Genomic DNA, 21456 nt, shown 5'->3' on the forward strand with positions numbered 1-21456 from the left:
CTGGTTCTGAGAGGCTGACTGTAGCAGTTATGTCAAAGAGCATCTTCTTATTGGCAAGAAGTTTGAGACAAATGTTGAGGCATTGGCGCCTGACACCTCTCTTCCCCCGAACAGCAGGGGGCAATGAACTGGATTTTGGGGCACATCCCAGTACAGGGATTTACTTTGGTCATCCGCCACATGCTTCCCATCTATCTCTCTCGACTGTGTAAGCATGCATTTTTAGATCCACATGTGGTGCAAAAACCTTCTTACATGCCTAATACACGCTGTCCTGCACTCCCTTTCCAACCCACAAACACGAACCATGGGTATACAATCTTTGAAAACAGACTGTGGAATTTTCATGAACGTCAACGTTGGACCTGGGTTTCACCCTGGGAATCACTGCTTAGACAAGCACTCAGATGGCCAGCCTCCTTACACAGGTTATATTGTTGTGTAAAGGGAAGACCCCCCCCCCCATTTACTCAAACAGATATTAACTACCCTGTCACATGAGCCCTATTAGGTATTCCAAGCTCCTCACACTGGTGCACTTTGGATCAATTACATCACGGGTCATGCCCTTAGGGACACCCACCCCTCCACTGCTTAGTTGACCCGTGTTGCAGAATGTCTGGCAATCACGTAATGGCAACAGTTCCTACTATACCGTCCCTCCCCCACGGCCCATGTGGCCCACCTCCTGGCACCAGGGGAACAGACCTCTTGGCCCAATTAGATGACAAGGCCTTTTAATTAGACCCAAACCACAATGAGATAGACCCCCCCCACACACAACTCCCTTCCCACCATACTTATCCCAGTGTTCAAGTCCATTGTAGAAATGACCATAACAACATTCCTGTAGTGTAATGGCCACTGCAGATGGCTGGTATGTCGACATCAGGAGGCCGAGCAGTTTATTAGTCTTGCTGAACTGTCTATTCCCGCAAACTCAATTCATGGCGGATCTGCAGTTCAAAAGGCCACAAGCGGCAACGGGAACCCAAGACATGTCCTACGGCAATAACAACAACAACAGCAAAGCTTTCATTGACAAGGCCGTAACAAGAAGCGACACTTACGGCAAAGCTGTGACTACACGTGACACCCTGACCTTTCACCAACTGTCAAAGTGTGAGGACCAAAGATCAAATTGTCAAAGGTCACATGTGGCCCCTCTTCAATTGGAGTCCTTTAGAATGAAACTTAAACATCAATACTGCCATATACTATCGACAGAAGGACTTTCGGCCTGTTCAATCTATTTACCGATGTAAATGTATTTAATCTGACTTGTACTGTTTTATTTCCTCACTGCAAAATCCCCATGTGAGACGTTATTCTCCCTGAACATATGCCTGGATATTAACTGGGGTGCATTTCTGCCAGATTGCCTTCCCGTAGTCTGCTTACAGATTCTCCTCAGTCTGTGTCCATCAGCGGTACCTCACGGACTCAGGTGGTGGCGAAGGTGGGGATTTACAGCTCCCCGGCAGAGGCGTGTCTTGCAGAGCTTAACACGCAAGGCCCGTCAAGCGCGACGCAAGCCTCCTGCTTGCTGAGCGTGCAGCGGCGAAGCTGCAGAGCCTAACGCATCTGTAATGTTGCCGCGATGTTCAGCGGGGGGAAAACCGTCTTCCCTTTACTACACGGCGTCCCCATTCCAGCGACGGGCAGCATGTCAAGTTGATGGATGTGTTACGGAAGAATATCAATCAGAAACTCAGAACGAGAAATATTCCATCAACGAGCAGGAGATGGAGATTGGAGGGGAGGGGATTCGGGGGCAGGGGGTTGGATTAGATACAGTGTGCAGTTGTCTTTCTGATGTTCCTTCCCACGAGCTAGCGGAAGACGCAGAGGTATGATGGGAGTGTGAGGAAGACGTCTATGGAAGCGCTCTGATCCAGGCACGAGAAGGACCTGACACGACGAGACGGAGAGGGAGGACCATCCTGCAGCAGAGGATGACAGCGCAAGGTCACGGCCCAATCACAACAAGGCAGTCAGAAGCAGCCCCCACCGAAATGGCAAATAGAAAATACTTTAAAAAGGGGAATGGATGGATGCCAGTTTTAATAAAAATTATAATTAATTATAATCTAAGGTTTCCAACTGTGCAATGAAGGAAGCAATAAACTTTTACAAGTTATTCCAGTGTCCTCATTGTGACTTTGCCAAATTCCAGCAGTAATTTGCATGTTTAATCATAAAGCTGGCCCTACTTGTTTTCTGAAGAGCCACGACAAATTGACTCTTAGGCTTAAAAAATAAATAAGGCATTTCCAGACAAAAAAAAAAAAAACATCACTGCTTAACAAAAGATTTCTTGGGTTCCGCTTCACTTGATGGGGCACGAATAATATAATATTATGCCATTACTTATGTATTAATTAACCACAAACTAAGTCTTAGTTACATAATGATTTCATGTTATATCATCATTTATGAATCGTGACGCATGTTTTATCTCGAATGGTTACTATATTTGTTACTATATCTGCTAATTCTGTAAACCTCTGCAAACCACCGAAGGAACAAGTCATGCACAACACAAGTTAAATACTGACATGTTTGTTCATCATTAATAAATCACGATGATCTTTTATCTCAAGTAGTGACTGTAATTATTCATGATTTCTTCATGATTTGTACTTCGGTAGTACCTTAGTTATTACTAAGTGTTACCATTTTTTTGCATTGCTTTGAACTGTATTGAATGGAAGTGTATCGTTTTATGTTGCTTTGCATGGTATTGCGGTTGTAGTGCTGGATCAGAGCTGTTTCTGGTTCTGGTCGACCTAAGCAAATGCTGACTGAGGTGGCAGGAAGGGTGGGGGCGATCTTTCCGCACTCTACCTTTCACGCTCGCTTAGTTTAGCCTGGCTAACTGTCGGGCTCCTTGCATTCTGATCTCTCTCCCCATCGCACGCCCTGCACTTTAATGGATTCCGCTTAAAAAGTGCATCAGGGACTGGTGCACAAACACATTCACTTCTGTGCTGCCTTCTTCAGGTGTGCACACAGAGCATATAGACACTATCAACCTTTTTTACTACAGATGGGATATATGAATTTGCTCTAATTACCATGTTTTTATGGAAGAACCTTAGTTTATCAACAAGCAGATCCAGGATCTGAGATCTGGTAGGACCAGGATCTTAGATCTGAAGTACTTCTCTGAAACTGAGCACCCCATCACACACCCGTCCTGAATCAGGAGCCCCTCAGGCATCCTTGCATGGCTCAGAACCTTGAATCAGCTCTGGTCAAGGACGCTGTCGTCCACCGCGGTGCACAGGGCCCGGGGACTTCGAAAAGGGCATAGCCAAACATTTCCTTTCCCTCCTCCATCCCCAATGAATCACTTTCCCCTAGGCGGGCAATTACGTGTCACCGCTACGCCAGACAAAAACTGGCGAGGAACACTAATTTTAGAGGTGTGTGCAGGCAGACAGGACTGACACTGAGGGCATTTAAGGAGAAGTGCTGTGCAACTATTTCGTCACCAGGGGGCAATAGGCAGTTGGTAGGAAACACATTCTTGACCAACCGTCACTTTGCCCCAGTGTCCAGAACCCCTTGGAATCCCTGGGCCCTCAAGCACCAAGAAATCAAAAAGTGGTTCTCTGAAATCTACACAGAAAATGATCCATCTGAAGGCTTCAGGGGTATAGGAGTAGAAAAAAAACCAAGTACTGAAAATTAATATTAACCCCCGTTGGATATGAACCGTTTTTGAAGGTGATCTTCTGCAGGGGACTTCATAAAAGACCAGCACAGTGGCCCAGTGGCCCCCGACAGGACGGGAATCAAGATGGCAGTACGGGAAGCAGTGCAGAAATACCAGAGGCCTCCAAGGGGTGGCGCCGCAAGCTTGGCTAGCCCAGCGGCGGAAAGACATTAGTGAAATGGCAACAAAACGAGAACATTAGTAGGACCAGCTTGATGAAAGCTGGCAGGTTTGGCGGAGAGGAGGGTCGCAGAATGCCAGCTCACAGAGATGCCGACCCAGCACGCCTGTAACAGAAACCTGGGAGTCTACAGAGTCTGCACTTCAATGTCAGGGTATATATGCATGTTCATGGACCGTCTGTGCATTTGCTAGTCAATGGCTGTGTCCGAATTCAGGGGCTGCACCCTTTGAAAGACGTGCTCCACAAAGGTCTGGCCTTTGTAGTCTGCGTTCTTCGAAGGTCGAACTGAAAGCGATGTGAAACAGGACGGTCTGGCTGCCGCCGGCTGCTCCTGCCCTCACCCCTGAGTCGCACCCACTTTACCCCAGCACAATGAATCTTGGGATACTTTGGGCTCGCAGCTCAGAAAGAGGAGGACGCTTTTCTAGACTGCATTTGAAGGAGCCTTCGAAATGGGACAGCCTTGTCTTCGAATGCAGGTCTTTGAATGAAGCCTTAGAAGGGTGCGGCCCCTGAATTTGGACACAGCCGTTAAGTAGGAAATGCACAGCCAGCCTATGAGCATGCATATGCACACCGAGGCCCTCCAATCACTGCCAGCTGCGCTACACACGCGCCACAACATGTACACCAGACAGAGTGCGTATTGTGACATCTGTGATTGTGACAAAGAGCTGGACATCACCCTGTGGGCCGAGAGTGAGGGGATAGATTTGGGCAGACTGGTGCCATTCAGCTGGAGGCCACACCACTCAAGACAAACACACATGGTGTTTATCTGTGCTGGGCTCCAAGGGAGAGGGCTTGATGGTACAGCTCTGCATAAACAGGATGGCTTTCCGTGAGCCCCAGGATGTGAGGCACCCACCAGGGGATGGGGCACAGCGTGACCCGTTTCTGCTATTCTATCGCCCTCTACTGGCCTGAAACAGAACAGTTTTTCTCTAGATGCCAAATTAAGGGGGAAAAATTTGTGTTGCTGCAACAGGAGGGTGAGAGAGGTTTTTAACAAAAATCATACGGCCGCACAAAAAATAAAACGAAAGAAAATAGAATGGCTGTTGTTTGTGTGCCCAGGTGAAACCACACAGTTGCAGACTCACGGGGAGCAAACAGTGTCCTTCTGGCCACGTAAGATGCCCCCCGTGTGCCTGTGATCCTCTCTAGATTGTCCACCATGCAAGAGGTATTACACAAGTCTGGCAACCTCCGGGTCCACTTTATGGCAGCATCCATAAACAGCATCACACGGTCCGTCCTGTTTCTGAGAATTTCACTGAAGTCCCGAAGGTGTGCTGGGTTGGGATGATTCCCTGGGCTGGACAAGGATGATCCCAGAAATGGATGTATCCAGAAAGGGCTGAGATGATCCCCGGAAGGGGTAGTGATGATCCATAATGGATCCCCAGGAGAGGGAAGGTGACGTATAAACTAGGAATGTGACCCATCAAAGGTGCAGATAAACACGGCTCAGCATCGCAAAGCTCAAGGGCTTTTCATTAATGACAATTAAAAAGTGAGTGTGAGGGAGTGAACATGACGAATGCATACACTACAAAGAAGATGCACAGGAGCAAATAAACAAGTGCTTCTCTTTGCAATTAATAGCTGGCTGTTATAATGTAAGTAATTGTGGTATAGGATGCGAACGGATGGCGATCAGGCAGAGCTTCCGGCACCGGCGAGGCTAATTAAGTTTGTGGTGCCTGAATAATTATGGAGCGGCTAATGTGAGAAGCACCACTGAAAACAAGGCCCAACAAAATCACTGCAATTATGTTAAGCGGGTGGCATAATTATTCACAGCAATTCCACAACTGCCTGCCTGGCTGGGGGCCCCTGCCCCTCCAGGCACCCGCCCACTCAGGTCCCTGCCTGCCCATTGGGTGTCCCTGCTGATTGATGTAACCCTTATTCACTTAAAAGGCCGGGAATGGGTTAATGGGCCTAGTGCTAGGTTACCTAATTAGCATGCGCTCAGATGAGTTCACAGGCCCCCACTCACCACTGTTTTATTTCAGGGGAATCTTGAGAGATGAAAGCAGAGAGGTCCGGTACGGCCTGGTTTTGGCCACAGGAGCCTCGACCTTACAGTGCAGGAGCAACTGGAGAGGTCAGTGACATGGCTTCCCGAGGCGGCAGTGTGGGAGGGGTGGGGGAACTGACGGCTATGCTGTCAGAGCTGGAGTGCCTGCAGTGAACACAATAGCCGGAACACCTTTGTGGGGGATACAACTATGGGGGATACCATGGTGCCACACAGAGCCCCGTGAAGCGTTGTGCACCATTCGCTGTATTTTTTGACCCCACTAGATGGTGCTCTTGGCTTGCGCTGGGGCATGCTTTATGTACTTTCTAGAACAAAGAGCATCTAATGGGGCCAGAAAATACAGCAAGCAGTTCATTTGTCCATCACTACCACATTCCACTCCACTGCCACCCCACACCAACCCCCCCCCCCCCTAAAATCTGAGGGACATTCTAGCTCAAGCCAGAGGGGGGTGAGGGTCCTGTTCTCTGCTGCATGCAACAGAGACTGATTAGTGTTAAACCCACTGGTCAGCCCATATCCCTCAGTGATCTCCGGCAGAAGCTTGTCATCTGTGAAATGAAGTCCAGGAGGGAGGATTCAAAAAGGGGGGGGGGGCAGGCAGAGCGTGGGATGAACACGGGTGACCTTTAAATGAATTATTTCAATCCGGAGCCTCCATATTTCAGTGACACAGATTGCAGCGAATGGTGGGGAGCCTCGAATAAGAGACATTACCCTCCCAACACCAAAGCCCGCGGGGAACAGACTCATCTCCTTTGATACCCCTGACCACAATTAACCTGCACTTAATCCCCGGAACCGAACACCATCCCTGTTCCTACAGAGAAATAGATAACTGTCATCTGGCGGATAAGGTCAGAAGATATCAGCGTGGCCAGTGTCAGCCTAATCTCTGTTTTCACGGCCCTGTTTCGGGCCCTTCCTCTGCGTTTCAACAGTCCTGCCACTAAATGATTAATAAACCCCCCCCCCCCCCCTCTTAATGACACCACGACATGGCACAGAGGACAACGGGTGAAACGTTGTTGGTCATTGAACGACAGGAAGCGGTAATGCCGCTTCAGCTCGGGCACCAGCTAGGCTGCCACGACAGAGATGATTCTCTAGAGGAGACCCCTGGGAGCCATAGCTGACGTTCAGCAGCCAGAGCAAGAGGAAGGCCGGCCACTCGCATGGCTAAAAATAGGAGCGTGGGCACCTGCGTTTCTCAAGCACGCTGAAGATGACAGAGAGGTAAGCTGGCAGGGGCTGGGGGGAGGGTGGTTACTACCCCCTTGTGCCACGTCAGGGGGACCTTGTAAATCAGATGTCAGGCCCTCCACCCAGGCCCTGTGTCACATGACAGTGGCCAGATTAAATCTGTGCTAAGGCTTCAAGGAACCGTCATCCTTGTATAAATGCAGTAAAATAAAAATCAGTTTTGTGCCAGGCTTTTTACAAAGGCCTTTTTTAAACTAATATGTGAGGTTAAGAAATGTTGTGCATCTTGCCAGTGTGGCGTGATTCCCAATTCCTCCCTAAACTGATCTCCATCAAAAATAATTGGTTACATTTTACATTACCTGCACTTTCATAATACATTCGTAGAACATTCATGAACAGCATGTGAGTATACCTTAACTTCCTAGCATACCGTCAACGCTTCAATATACATTATTAATGATAAACATGATAATACGAATTATAACTGTATAATCATAAGCTGTTAAAGTATGTTAGGATGTTAAGGTATATTTATATGCTGCTTATGAATGTGTTATGAATGCATTACAAATGCATTATGAAAGTGCGCTGAATGTTCTATGAATGCATTATGAAGGTGCAGTTAATGTAAAGCATTACTGAATAATTTCTCATCACTAGTATCTCTTCAGAAATCTGCACTGTCGTGAATGTCCTCCTTAAGCCACGTTCCTTTTCGGTTAGTAGCTGAAGATGCCCGTTTATCAGCTGACATCCCATCTGAGTGTCACGTCTTCTGAGAACAGAGGCATTTTAAAATGTACGGCTAAAACGGCGAGGAAAAAAAGTCACCATGCCAAATATGAAGAGTGAAAGCCAAAATCAGAGTGGTGAATATTTCATGGGGCCATATGCCCGCTTTCAGGGGGAAGGAGACCGGGCTGCTGCCCGCCGCTGTTTGATCTCCTCGCGGGGAATGCAGATGGGGAGGAGAGACTGCTGAGCTCCTCTGAAAAATTCACACTGGCTATAAACAATTCATTAATATCCCGACTCTAACACTCCTCGCCGAACACCAAGGAAACCGGAGTGACGCACAAGCAGAAAGACGGAGACGTCACCGGGCACCATTTGACGTACGTGCCGACTGTCACCCAACATGCAGCTCACAGGAGCCCCAGCAAAAGAGGAGGGCCGCCATTGGACAGCTGGGGTCTGACATCACGTCTGTGGGAGGAACACAAGGAGGGCCCTGTAGGGGGCGCTGAATCACCGACACGGTCACCCCATTAGCTCCTCTGCCAGACATAAACGTGGCCGTTGGCACATTCCTAGCAAGAGGGCACTACAGAACCTGCCGGACTTTATGGACACTGCAGAGGGATGGGATGAGACTTTTGGGAATCATCTCCACCATGATAACAAAGATAAAAGGGTAGCACTTAACTTGAGGGGACACAAATAGTAGTAACTCAGTTACTACTGAAGTACAAATCATGAACAAACCATGAACAAATATAGTTGCTGCTTAAGATGAGGGATGTGTAATGATTCATTAACGATGAATAAACATGAGATTAATGTTAGACTTCTGTTATTCATGATTTGTTTCTTCAATAGTCCCTTCGGTTGTTCACTAAGATTTATACAATTAACAGATGCAGTAACAATATAGTAACTGCTTGGGATAAATGATGCGTCACAATTCATTAACGATGAACAAACATGAGATCACTTTGTGAGTAACACTTAGTTTGTGGTTAATTAATACATAAGTAATGGCATAATACTACATTATTTGTGTCCCCTCAAGTAAAGAGTTACCAATAAAAGTCCTTGGAAGCACCCTGCTCTTGTGCAAAGCCTATAGCCATACATCCTAAACACCTTTCAGATACAGCAGCACACAGAGAACCTACATCCTCACCATCTGAGGTCTGTCCTCCACCCTACCTTCTAACCATCTGGGGTCAGTCCTCCACCCTACATTCTAACCATCTGGGGTCTGTCCTACACCCTACATTCTAACCATCTGGGGTCTGTCCTACACCCTACATTCTAACCATCTGAGGTCTGTCCTCCACCCTACATTCTAACCATCTGGGGTCTGTCCTCCACCCTACATTCTAAGCATCTGGGGTCAGTCCTCCACCCTACATTCTAACCATCCAGGGTCTGTCCTCCACCCTACATTCTAACCATCTGGGGTCTGTCCTCCACCATACATTCTAACCATCTGGGGTCTGTCCTCCACCCTACATTCTAAGCATCTGGGGTCTGTCCTTCACCCTACATTCTAAGCATCTGGGGTCAGTCCTCCACCCTACATTCTAAGCATCCGGGGTCTGTCCTCCACCCTACATTCTAAGCATCTGGGGTCTGTCCTCCACCCTACATTCTAAGCATCTGGGGTCTGTCCTCCACCCTACATTCTAAGCATCTGAGGTCTGTCCTCCACCCTACATTCTAACCATCTGGGGTCTGTCCTACACCCTACATTCTAACCATCTGGGGTCTGTCCTCCACCCTACATTCTAAGCATCTGGGGTCTGTCCTCCACCCTACATTCTAACCATCTGGGGTCTGTCCTACACCCTACATTCTAAGCATCTGGGGTCTGTCCTCCACCCTAAATTCTAAGCATCTGGGGTCAGTCCTACACCCGTGTCCATAGAAACTCCTGACATCACCAAACCATTATCACATGTAATATCTCCAGCACCCAAACTGCTTCACCCAAACCCTCTTGAGTATAGAACTCTTCTAACTTTCCTTGTTGAGAGGATCCTTGTGAGTAACAGGAACTTCAGATGAGCGGAACTCGTGGGAAGGGGGCCTGCGCTCTGCGAGGCTCATTAATCTGAAAGGGAATGGCTAATTTTAAGGAACAAACACACTGTGTTCAAAACAAGGGTGCTTTCCAGAGAGATCAAAGTGAAGCGTAGGTCATTATGGTGTATGGGCAGGGGGGGTGTGTGTGGGGGGGGGGGTTCTTGGGTCAGGAGGGACCAGGGCTCCTGCTGTCTCATAGCTGACAGATGACTGGAAGTAAAATGTGATTTTGCCGCTGATTAATATGCAAAGTGTGATGAGGCAAACAGAAGGAGAGGAAATTAAAAATGAGCCTTTCCTGTCCCCCTTAGGACCAGCAGTCTTCAGACCTTCAGGGCGGTGTTTGCAAACCCCTGGGTCCCCGGTTCATCCTCCTCCTGTCCTGCCACTCCCATGTCAGTTACAAATCGCTGGTACTTAATTGGTCTCAACCAGACGGTTGCTGTATAATTAAGTGATGTCACCGCAGAAAGCCAGCATTAGACTGTCCCCCAGTACAGGAGACCAGTCTTGGTTGAACAGAGCCCAACGTGGTTTGGAAAGAAGCTCATAGACTGCGTGGGGGGGGGGGGGGGGGCGGGTGGAACTTGAGGTTCTGGTCCTGGTTCACCCCAATGATTGATGCCGCTAACTCCGGCCCCCCTTAGGCACTGTTCTATTTCTGACCCTGTCCTGTTTTGGCACAGTGCTGCAACTGGCTCGTAACCCAGTCTGAGGCGAGTCAGTCCAGTGTGGACAGGCGTCCCAATGCCCAGTGCAATAACACCTTCCCTGGGTCAGAGTGGACGTTAACTCTGCAAACTGCTGCAGGCCAGGACAAGTTAAGTGAGAGGGCTGATGTAATTACCTAACTCCCTGGTTCCCACAGCACAAGGAGAAGCCATTAAGTGCAGCAATGGGCAAACGGAGCCTGTAGACCATACAGCTGTTGAGAAAAAGGCATTTTCTACAAGAGTGCTGTTGCTCAAAAAAGCCACAACTGCAAACACACAATAGTATGCCATAAAAACGAGAGGGTGGCCGGGCATTTTTGCCAGCAGACACCTGGAGGGCCAATTTATCGACCCCTTCATATCAACCATCCCCCTGGCCCACTTTAGCACAGAATAGGGGGCGTGGTACATCGATTGGGGCGTGGTCTATCCACAGTGGGCGTGTCTAGCCGATAAAGAGCTCAGAATGTATCGGTAAAATAAATGAAACCACAAGGGCCTGCGTGTCAAATGAGAGCTAAACAAAATAAATTTCATATTCTGTATCTTTGGACTCGCCGAAGCAGCAGCTCGCGGATTTGCTATGCACGGAAGAAGAAAGCGCAGTTCTCTCCTTTCCCCAGCTGTTGTTAATTCCAATTCGCTTTATTTCTTTGAGTGTGCCAATTCCTCATGAAGAGAAGAAGCAGACCAAGCCGAAAATTATGGATTAAAGCTGGTCATTACGCAAACGTAGCGCCGATTGATACGGTGGCATCACGCCATGGAGGGGTCGGACTTTTTATAGTTATGCGATTCTTTAGTCCCTTCATTTGCATGACTTTTCATATTTACTTTATAACATCCATTTAAAATTACATAGTTTCACCCATCTTCCAACAATTTATCCAGTACAGAGTCGCTGACAGTACAGCGGCAGGCACGCAAAAGCTAGTAGATTTCCTATTGTACTTACTAATAATGACCACTAGATGGGACTCTTGCACAGGTATGAATGAATTGCTCGTTAATATGTAAGAAGTGTCTGACCTGATTTAAGGTCTAGTGTTTCATTTGAATAAAGCAGAGACTGTAATGTGTTTTGGGCAGGGTAGATTATCCAGGCCTACTGTGTAATAAATGAGGACAAAGTCTAGACTGGTGGTTTATATTTAAAGAAGCAAAAATTGTCTTATAAGGATTAGACTTGACAAAATGCCATGTTTTATAGCCTGTTGTAGTTTTGATGAATAATTATTAATCCCACACTACTGTTGGCAGGAATCCAAGTGCCCCTCAACTTTCCTCCAGCCAACCCTACATGCATCATTACTGCTGACACACATCACTGCACTCCAGGCCCGTAGCCAAAAATTTATTTGGGGGGGGGGGGGGGGGGGGGGGTAGGGTCCCATTGGTTGGGGGTGCAAGAAAATTTCAAGGGCTGTTCAAATCGGTAATTTTGCTAAGTGTCTGCTGCACTCTCACAGCAAAACTGAGTAAATATGTCGATAACAACTAACAGATTTAATGCAGATTTAAAACAATGCCACACGTAATTGACTTCTACCACCATCCCACATGTAAAAACAATGTTAATGCATTCATAAAACGTTTTCTGCAAGAAATCATATCAGTTCTGTAGGCCAAGCCCCTTCCAAAGTCTGGTGGACTGCAGGTCATAAGGTCACCTGACTACATGTGGCTGGCACACCAGAAAAATGGGCGGAGTTATTAAATTTACAACCTATTAGCCCACATGTAACTTAAGCTTTACTTCAGTGTACCTCTTCCCTATTGGTAAACTGAGCAGCCCCACTGTCCCACCAACCTCTTCTTCAGGAGCTGAGTTCTGGCCAGGCAGCATGGTGCATCAGAGCAGCGTGTCCCGGCAGCTCACATGAAGCCGAATGCCCATCCGTGATGAATCATCGTTGTCATGAGATGTTCATGTGTATCACAGCAACTGCCAAGACATCAGTGATGGATTTCACAAGCGGGAAAACCTACCTGAGGTACAATTTTAAATGTATGGCTTTTAAAGTAGACTTCAGTGTTATTTTCCATGTCTGTTCACTTATCACAGTTACTTCTGCAAAAGCAACTTGTGGCCCACGTTAATAATTAATCCTCTCGAGGTGTTATTAAGAAGCTGAATGTGCACTTTTTCCGCTCTCTTCTTTGAATTGTAAAATATAAACAATATGAAAAATGCCACATTTCATGAAAAATATTGTTTGGTCTTATACTGTGACAGAGCCCGGTTAAATAACTACATGTTAAGGTATCGTGTAGGAAAGTGCATTATGGGTATATGGGGCAGTTAGTGAAAGACACGGGGCCTCTAACTCGGGACAGAGTCCAGCGGACAGCATGGCGCTTGAGCCGCAGGGAGAGACTTCTGTGCTTCCGCTTTTAACAGGGACAGGATTCAGTGCCTGGTTTCCTCCCATAGACTTAGGTTAACTGCCGTCTATTTTACCCACCCAGCATGAGTGTGTGTGTGGACTGGCATCCCATCCAGGGTGCAAGATAATCATGTGTCCAAGGCATACATTTTGGTTTTAACAACAGTAGGGACCAAATTAGCTCCGAACCTCCCGCCCCCCCCTCCCAAAACACACATGGTACTCTCACAATATTGTTATGGACACGTCACAACCATCCGTACACAAGTCTACGCCCTTACTTGTGCCTTATGTTGCCTGAAATCGTTATTTATGTAATTTAAGAAAACAGAAGTATTGTTGTTTTATGTACTCATTATTATATATTATGTTTCATTATATTTTATAGTTTTATATACGTGTTACAGGCTCCTTCAGACATGCTGTACACCATTACAACAGTGGGTGGCGAAAGAGAGTATCTCGGACATTTACGGCATGGTATAATATTTAGATACATTTTTGAACGAACGAAAGGAACAATCACTCATTGGACGAAGGCTCGGTTATTGAATTAAGTGAACGAGATCATCTCGTTCAGTTAATAGGTTTATTGAAATTGATCGAATCGTTCAGGACCGACACAAGTCTAATTGTCAGATATCCCATACCACCAACACTGGTTTTAAGTCATTTTATGTGTGTATTTGACAAGTACTTTTTGGAAATTTTGCCAGGACTTGACGACCCTGCACACTGTATTCGACACTGGATTATCAGTTGGGCCAATGTGTCCCAACAATGGTAGTTGGTACGGGTAATGGTAGTGTTCAGAATGGTAGGTTTCGAGAAGACGCGTCTGCTTATGAATGGAATGCCCTTATACATTTACCTGTTGTTTCCCCCTGTGAATCAATGCGTCAAAAAGCAAAAACGTAAAAAAAAAACAATCGCCAAACTACACGTTTCACAAGTGTTTAAACTCTCACGCTCACGCAATAAATCTTTCGGCAAATACATAGTGTTCCATTATGAACCCCAAACTAGCTACAGTAAAAGCGTTGCGGCATTTTGCAACCCATACAAACTATTTACAGGGTAATAAAACTGTTACATACATGTACGTGCGTGTGTGGACTTGTCTGGAGCTAAAAATCTCACGCCAGCCAGCTGAGAAAAACTGGCACCCCTGAAGCTACAATTTACACGAGCACATATACTATGATCAGGGTTGCAAACTTTGGTCACCTGGCTGGAGTGCGGTTTTTTATTCGAGCTAAGTCTGCACACACATGCGAACTACAACTTTTTTGATCTAGCTAATATTAGGTTTAAAACTGAATAATACAGAATTGCCGTAAGATTTCTTAGGTGAGAATCAGGAAGCGTGAGTGTCGCGCCACATGTGTGAGAGTTGGCAGCCCTGGCTTTCATGTTTTATAGCATAGGAATGCCCCTAAAGCTTCTCACTCCCCATTTTTACACATTCATTAAACGAGTTGTGACATGGAAATAGAGTTACGTGAGCTGTGAGTCACGTTTCCTGGAGAACACGAGCCGGCGGCCAGTGGAAAAGTACAAGCGCATTCAAACTGAAAACCACGTTTCATTAACGCGTACGTTTGGATCGGTAACCAAGATCTGACGGACCGCTGGACTGTAGCTACCCGCAATACATGCCGCAGACCTGAACATTATATTGTCAGCAAGACATATCTCGTATATATGCACGGCCCGATTTCGAAACCTAGATTTAAAAAAATCTGTTTTATGAGTTGCGTAAAAGCACATATTGATAATGTACAGTTGTGTAAAACAGCGGAAAATTTAAGTCAATAAGTATAGTTTCACAATCTTTGGTGAATGATGAATGTAAAACTACCGCATCCGTCCCTGCTAGTATCTGTTAAAAAAAGAAAAGAAAAAAAAGAAAAAAAGATAAACTTACTCAGCGCTGATATGAAATGATTCGGCTCAGTTATTTCAAAATACTTGTACAACACTACCAAGGGTTTTGTCGATCTGTTACAAGTAAGGTTTGCTTAATGATAAAGTTGACCTTTATCGCAATCACTCACGACTGGATACTGATAACACCAATTTAAACAAACACACCTTGACGTCTTACATGTGAATCGGAATGCTGCATGTTACAATGTTTTCGCAAGGGATCCGGATTTTATATACATATAAAAACGCTTTTGAAAAACTAAATCACAGTTTAATGATATCTGCTACTTTTCACTATGGATACACGCCATCGGCGTTCACTGAATGCCTGACATATAGGAAGCGGGGGCCCTACGGCCTCACACCGCACACTCCTGCGATTCCTGTCCCGGCTACGCGCATAGGAAGTGTGCATGTCCTCTTCCAGTTAATGTAACTGCCCCCATTGTCCAACACATGCTGTTTAAGCAGTTTGTAGCTTAAGCACGTAGTGTGTCTCGATTCTGATGAGCTGGCATCCCTGCCTCTGTGTCGCCTGCATTTCAGCCCTGGGCTTCCTAGGATAAGTTGCAGGTTCACTGGATCCCCCACTCAAAGCAGTAAGGCCGGGTAGTGGGGGGGGGGGGGGGTGGATTAACCCCATCATCAACAGGTCAAAGCAGTACTAAGCAACTAAATCAGAATTATCTTTAATGATACTGCAACACAAAATCAGAAAACATAATATTAAATGCGTGGTTATTGTTTTTAAGCGTTAACGATGCATCTTACATTAGATACAAGGTAATTATTGCTTTGTTACAATTTACAATACAGCCCGTGCAGGAAAGTCGGTCTGTGGATCCACAGCGCCACAGCGCCGCAGCGCCGGGACTCGCCATCCCCTCCGCCGAGCGCCATCGCGACGTGACAACCAGCACGGGCGGCTCAGCCCACATCCGCCTTGTCTAATAAAAGCTCCTCCTTCTTCTTCACTACTGCAGAAGAGCAAGGCATCGGGGGGGCACCAGGCGCTCTCTATATTACACTTGTAGCTAAACTGTTTCATTTACCCTTCGCCGGAGTCTAAAGGTGAGGAACCTTTAAATGAGGGTTTAAAGGCATTAACGCGGTGCTTAAGTTTTTTTTATATATATATATTTATATATATATACAGCATGCTGATTACGGGCGACTAGCTCTGCACTTTGCCTTTCTGGGTTTATCTGATCTTTTGCGGCGTTAATGTTATCAGCTCAGGTAATTTGAGCGAGTTAAGCGCTGACTGAGCCCCCAAACAGCGCATCTGACAGCAGGAAGGTCGCGGTCCGCCCAGTCACTGTCGGCACAGTCCGATCGCTCCACCATCAGGTCACCCGTCGCGCACATTTACGTGCTTTTATTATCTATAAAACTAGATAACAGTTTTGCAAGTAAAACCGAGCCATCAGATTACTGCTTGAATATTAACGCAACAAATGGAATGTTGCTTGGTTTCATTATTTTCGTTGAGGACAATGTGGCGTTTGTGCCACATGACGACTGCAATTATTCTTCTCACAAGAGTGCTTTAAATATTGTTCCCAATAATCTATGCCGAAATGACACATTTTAATACTGTTCTGCCTCATCGAAATGTTATTAGGCCTAATTTAATGTGAACGTAAACTAGGCGATTGCCCTTCTGGCATATTGCCTGTAAAAGTCTTCAGTTATTTCACACGTGGTACGTGCTTCCTAGTTTCTTTTTTTTATTTTACTTTCTCTGCTCACATTCAGAACACTTGCGCAAGACTGATTAATCTCGTCGCTTTCTCTCTGCAGTTTTGAAAGCGACTATTCGGCTGCAGGTGTCAGAACTGTAAGAGGATTTTAGCTGTAGTGTAGGTTCTTACACGCAGGAACTCTGACTGATCACGTGCCATTTATAATAAGACAACGTTCAACGTGGGATCGGAAAATGTGTAGTTCTGTTTCAGGTTTAAAAAATATGCGAACAAGATACCGTTAAATTTAATCTCGAAAGGTAAATTGCGCCTTCATCGTAATTATGAGGACTACTGTGTTTATTGTCCTGTTACCTCGACCCTTTCCTTACATTTAAAACCTTAAAAATACTTTGCATTAAAGGTATTTTGGATAACATCTATTTTGGAGATCCGGTGAAAACCATGGACCGAAATATTAGTTTACCCATCTAGAAATGCGGACGTATCTATAGTACGTCAGTATCGCTTGCGTCGTTTTATTCCGTTATAGTCCAATAGAGTCCGAAAATACTGTCTGGACATGCACAGTTCATAGCTGGTGTTCAGAAGAGCTGGGTTGACGTGTAGAATTGACATAATTGGGCTTTTTGAAATTGCATACTAGTAAGTATTCAAGTCTGTCTACCTTCGTTAACTGTTTATCCAGTACAATGTACGCGGATCTGCATTTTTTTTAAATAAACTGAGAATAATTGCATATTTCTTTCACATTTTTATATAAGTTGTTATAATTATGTCCTTCTTGGTAAAATTATGTATGTATGGCGAAAATGAAAACAAAGACAAGTTCTTATACATATGAAGACTATTGCCTCCATTCTAATGTAAGTAAAATCTGATTCTGAGTTGAGCATATATTTCTCTTCAGGGATGTTTTCATAGGGGGGTTAAAGCAGCTTTAAATTAGACTAAGCTGCTCTTCATGTTTGGCTGAGCCTGAGTGTCATGAAAGCGTTAGCTAGCCTTACTTAAGGTCTAATTGACCAGCTCATCTTACAGTAATCCAGTGGAAATTCCACCAGCCAGCTGCCCAGTGTCCAGGGGAGACTGGGGTGGCCAGTGGTTCAGGGCGGAAATGGGCACCCTGTCTGTCCTCTGTGCTGCGATGGTGATGAAAACCAGTTGCCTTTCTCCATATCCACTGGCCACTCCCAGTGGTGAACTTAAGGGGAGGGGGGGCGGGGTGGAAAAAGAGTTGCCTAGGCAACCTAGCACTTGTCGGTCTCTGACTAAATATGTGTTTGCGCAGGAGTGGCCTGATTTGGAAAGTGCGAGTCATGTCTGTATTGTATAGTACAAGAATGACACAGCTTTTAGTACGTGACATACAGGAGCTTGTACTGAACTGGGGTGCTAATGTCCACAACCTTGGTGCAAATCTGTTACCATGGTGCGTGTCCAACAGGCCCTTCTAGAGTACAGGGCGATTCTTTTCAACAAGAAAACTGAATTGGTCATGGCTGCAACACTTATTATGGAGTGCGCTGGTAAAAGCGGTCCTACCTCACTTTTCTCACGTTGTTCTCTTCTGCTTGCCTGCAGCAATGGCATCTACAAAGGAGAAGCTGATCGAGAACGTGTTGAGGGAAGATGCCGTTGGCTCCAGGAACAAGGTGACGGTGGTTGGTGTTGGCATGGTGGGCATGGCCTGCTCCGTCAGTATCCTCATGAAGGTGAGAATGACAATCGAATTCAGCCATGACCAACGGCAATGATGAAGGTGACAGGTGAAATAATGGCCGAGAATACCACCCACCATCTTAAGCTGCAGTCTAATGCAAGTTGCCTTTAAACAGGAGGTTTTAAGCCACTGCTCAGCTTAAGACCTACTGTTCAGTCGATGCTAATTTACCATAGCCAATGGTACTCTTTCTGTACTCCTTCAGGAACTAGCTGATGAGATGGTTCTGGTCGATGTCATTGAGGATAAACTGAAAGGCGAAGCCATGGACCTGCAGCATGGAAGTCTCTTCCTTAGGACCCCGAAGATTGTGTCTGACAAAGGTGATGATTGTGATGGGTTGTGTGAATGTCCCAGCAAGAGATTTCTAGGTGTACAACTAGATTAAGGAAGATCAATGAAAATGGATGCGGACAGCTGCTCTAACAAAGGTGCATGTAGTCTGTGAGGCAGCAGTGCTGAGAGGACGTTTTAAGCACTGGTATGGTCCTTTGAATAGTGGAACAAAGACCCCTATGAAATCGAGTAGTGTGTCGCCTGGCTTGAGGAACCAAGCTGATGCCCTACTGTTCTTCAGATTACAGTGTGACTGCAAACTCCAAGGTGGTGGTGGTGACAGCTGGTGCCCGGCAGCAGGAGGGCGAGAGCCGCCTCAACCTGGTGCAGCGCAACGTCAACATCTTCAAGTTCATTATTCCCAACATCGTCAAGTACAGCCCCAACTGCATTCTCCTCATTGTCTCCAACCCAGGTAACGCTTCCCAACCATGTTATATGGAAAAAATATAACACCATTATGACAGCCTCATTATTCACAGCATGGCTGACTTAACTTGAGATGCTTGCTGATATTAGATGTCTGAGGCCCAGTAAATCTGTAATTCTGCTTTGATTACTGAGTTGTTCTCTAATTTGTTGTCCCCCTCAGTGGACATCTTGACTTACGTGGCCTGGAAGCTGAGTGGTTTCCCCAGGAACCGTGTCATTGGCAGTGGTACCAACCTGGACTCTGCTCGCTTCCGCCACCTGATGGGCGAGAAACTCAACATCCATCCATCCAGCTGCCATGGCTGGGTCATTGGGGAACATGGAGACTCCAGTGGTAAGTGTATTCTCAGTCTGTCCCGTGCATCTGCTCAGTGTGGTCTGACCTGTCTGACCTGCCAAACCATCATTGGAAGTCTTTAGCAAGGTAATAAATCTGCCCTAGTGCTTCAGACCTTTTCTTGCTAGTCTGGGTCGTAATGTTCCCACCTCTTTTGCAGTACCTGTGTGGAGTGGTGTGAATGTGGCTGGGGTCACCCTCCAGAACATCAACCCACAACTGGGCTCAGATGCAGATGAAGAAAACTGGAAGAGTGTCCACAAGATGGTAGTTGACAGGTGAGTCTTATCACTGTAAACGCTACACAATGGGAGGCATACCTCCCTTCCAGAATTTTCTTGTTAAATACGGTTCAGTTTTGAATTTTTTATGCCATTTCTAGAAATCAGTATGAGCCAAGACAAAGTCACATATTCCAATCTCAGTATGTATAGGGTGAAGCAAGAGTGGTCAGAAAATCAGAAGGTTTAATTTGTGCATGAGCAACCTAAGAGCCGTGGAGGTTGTCCTAGTAATGGACGTGCATTCTTGTCACACTTTAATCTGTTAATTGGGTGCAGTAAGTGTTAAACTGATTCCTTTCAACCTTCCTGTCACTCAGTGCCTATGAGGTCATCAAGCTGAAAGGGTATACATCCTGGGCTATCGGGCTGTCTGTAGCTGACTTGGTGGAGAGTATCATGAAGAACCTGAGAAAGGTGCACCCAGTGTCCACCCTGGTCCAGGTGAGTGTCTTTTATACATAGTGCCCACAGTAGTAGTAGATGCAGCAAATTCTGGTGTTTGTGTGTCATTGACTGCATCAGAGCATATCTGTGTCCACTGGCCTGGCCTCTCAGATTGCTGATGCTTCCAGGAAAACTAAATGCTGATAACACCCAAGATAACTTGTCATAGACATCTAAGTACATAGATTCATCTATCCTTGCACAACCTGAATCTAGTCTTGAGTGTCAGCTGGTGTACACATGTTCAATCGAAGGATGGCCCCTGCCTTACTGACAGCGTGTCCTCCTCTCCTAGGGCATGCACGGTGTGAAGGATGAGGTCTTCCTCAGTCTGCCCTGCGTCCTGGGCAACAGTGGGCTCACCGATGTGGTGCACATGACTTTGAAGGCCAGTGAGGAGAAGCAGCTGGTGAAGAGCGCAGAGACCCTATGGGGTGTCCAGAAGGAGCTCGTCCTTTGAGGGTCATACAGAGATGACCACGGTGGCTTTGAAGCTACCTCCTTTAGCTAACACTCCCCTTAGCACTCCTGAACCAAACAGTTAAACCAAACAGTCTCTAAACAGTTAAGCACCTTACTGCCTCACTGTACCTGCGCTTGTTGGAATTCTCCTTTGTCAGCAGTGATTTTTGTCTGTACTTGTCTTTGTTGTGCAGTCTATATAGAGTATTTAAAAATAAAACAAGGGCCAGATCTGCAAGAAAACGTATGGTTTTATGGTCTTAAACCAAAAATCAGCCATTCCATACATCAACCAAAGCTGTTATTTTTTGGTTAGAAGTTAAACAAAACTGCATTTCTGAGAGCTATTCACTGCCTTGTGAGGCTTCTATCTGACCATTAGTACTACTAAATGGGGCAGGGTTAATGTTACCATCAGCTTGTCTTGTTAGGCAGCTACCTTTGTTTACAGTTGTAATCTCTAGACTGAAAGCTTAATTGTGTCAGTCTTTGGACTGTCCCATAGCACTTTCCTAATAAAGCAATGTCTTGTTCTGGTCTCTGAGCCTGGTCATGTCTGAGCCTTTCTTCATAACGAGAAGCAGTGCATCTACAAGTACAAGAGGAAGAGCTGTAGATTCTGTTCAAGTTATTTGTGACCAAACTAAACATCAAGAATAAACCCCAGCAATGTTGTTCTTCCCTCCTTTCCTGTATGTCTGCCTCCTGCTGTTCTAAGGCTTTAATGGGAC

General features: G+C 46.0%; 1 protein-coding gene across 2 annotated transcripts; it reads left to right on the forward strand.

The window, feature by feature from the left end:
- Positions 1-15914: 15914 nt before the first annotated feature.
- LOC125728084 (L-lactate dehydrogenase A chain) lies at positions 15915-21269 on the forward strand. Of its 2 annotated transcripts, none has more exons than XM_049005151.1 (8): positions 15915-16072; positions 18292-18422; positions 18636-18753; positions 19008-19181; positions 19359-19532; positions 19696-19813; positions 20137-20260; positions 20559-21269. In XM_049005151.1, the coding sequence occupies exons 2-8, from the start codon at positions 18294-18296 to the stop codon at positions 20721-20723; spliced, it is 1002 nt and encodes a 333-aa protein (XP_048861108.1). In that variant the 5' UTR covers positions 15915-16072; positions 18292-18293; the 3' UTR covers positions 20724-21269. The 2 variants fall into 2 exon arrangements, with proteins under 2 accessions (XP_048861108.1, XP_048861109.1); XM_049005152.1 differs by having other exon boundaries at positions 15967-16071; positions 18284-18422.
- The last annotated feature ends 187 nt before the right edge of the window (positions 21270-21456 follow it).

The sequence above is a fragment of the Brienomyrus brachyistius genome, unplaced genomic scaffold, assembly GCF_023856365.1.
Source record: "Brienomyrus brachyistius isolate T26 unplaced genomic scaffold, BBRACH_0.4 scaffold154, whole genome shotgun sequence".
Classification (NCBI taxonomy): Eukaryota; Metazoa; Chordata; class Actinopteri; order Osteoglossiformes; family Mormyridae; genus Brienomyrus; species Brienomyrus brachyistius.

Excerpts from the sequence above, each read along its gene's own strand:
- LOC125728084 (XM_049005151.1), top strand. The coding sequence starts at position 18,294 with ATGGCATCTACAAAGGAGAAGCTGATCGAGAACGTGTTGAGGGAAGAT. Across the intron at positions 19,182-19,358 it reads CCTCATTGTCTCCAACCCAG|TGGACATCTTGACTTACGTG; the intron begins GTAACGCTTCCC and ends TGTCCCCCTCAG. Across the intron at positions 19,814-20,136 it reads CACAAGATGGTAGTTGACAG|TGCCTATGAGGTCATCAAGC; the intron begins GTGAGTCTTATC and ends CCTGTCACTCAG.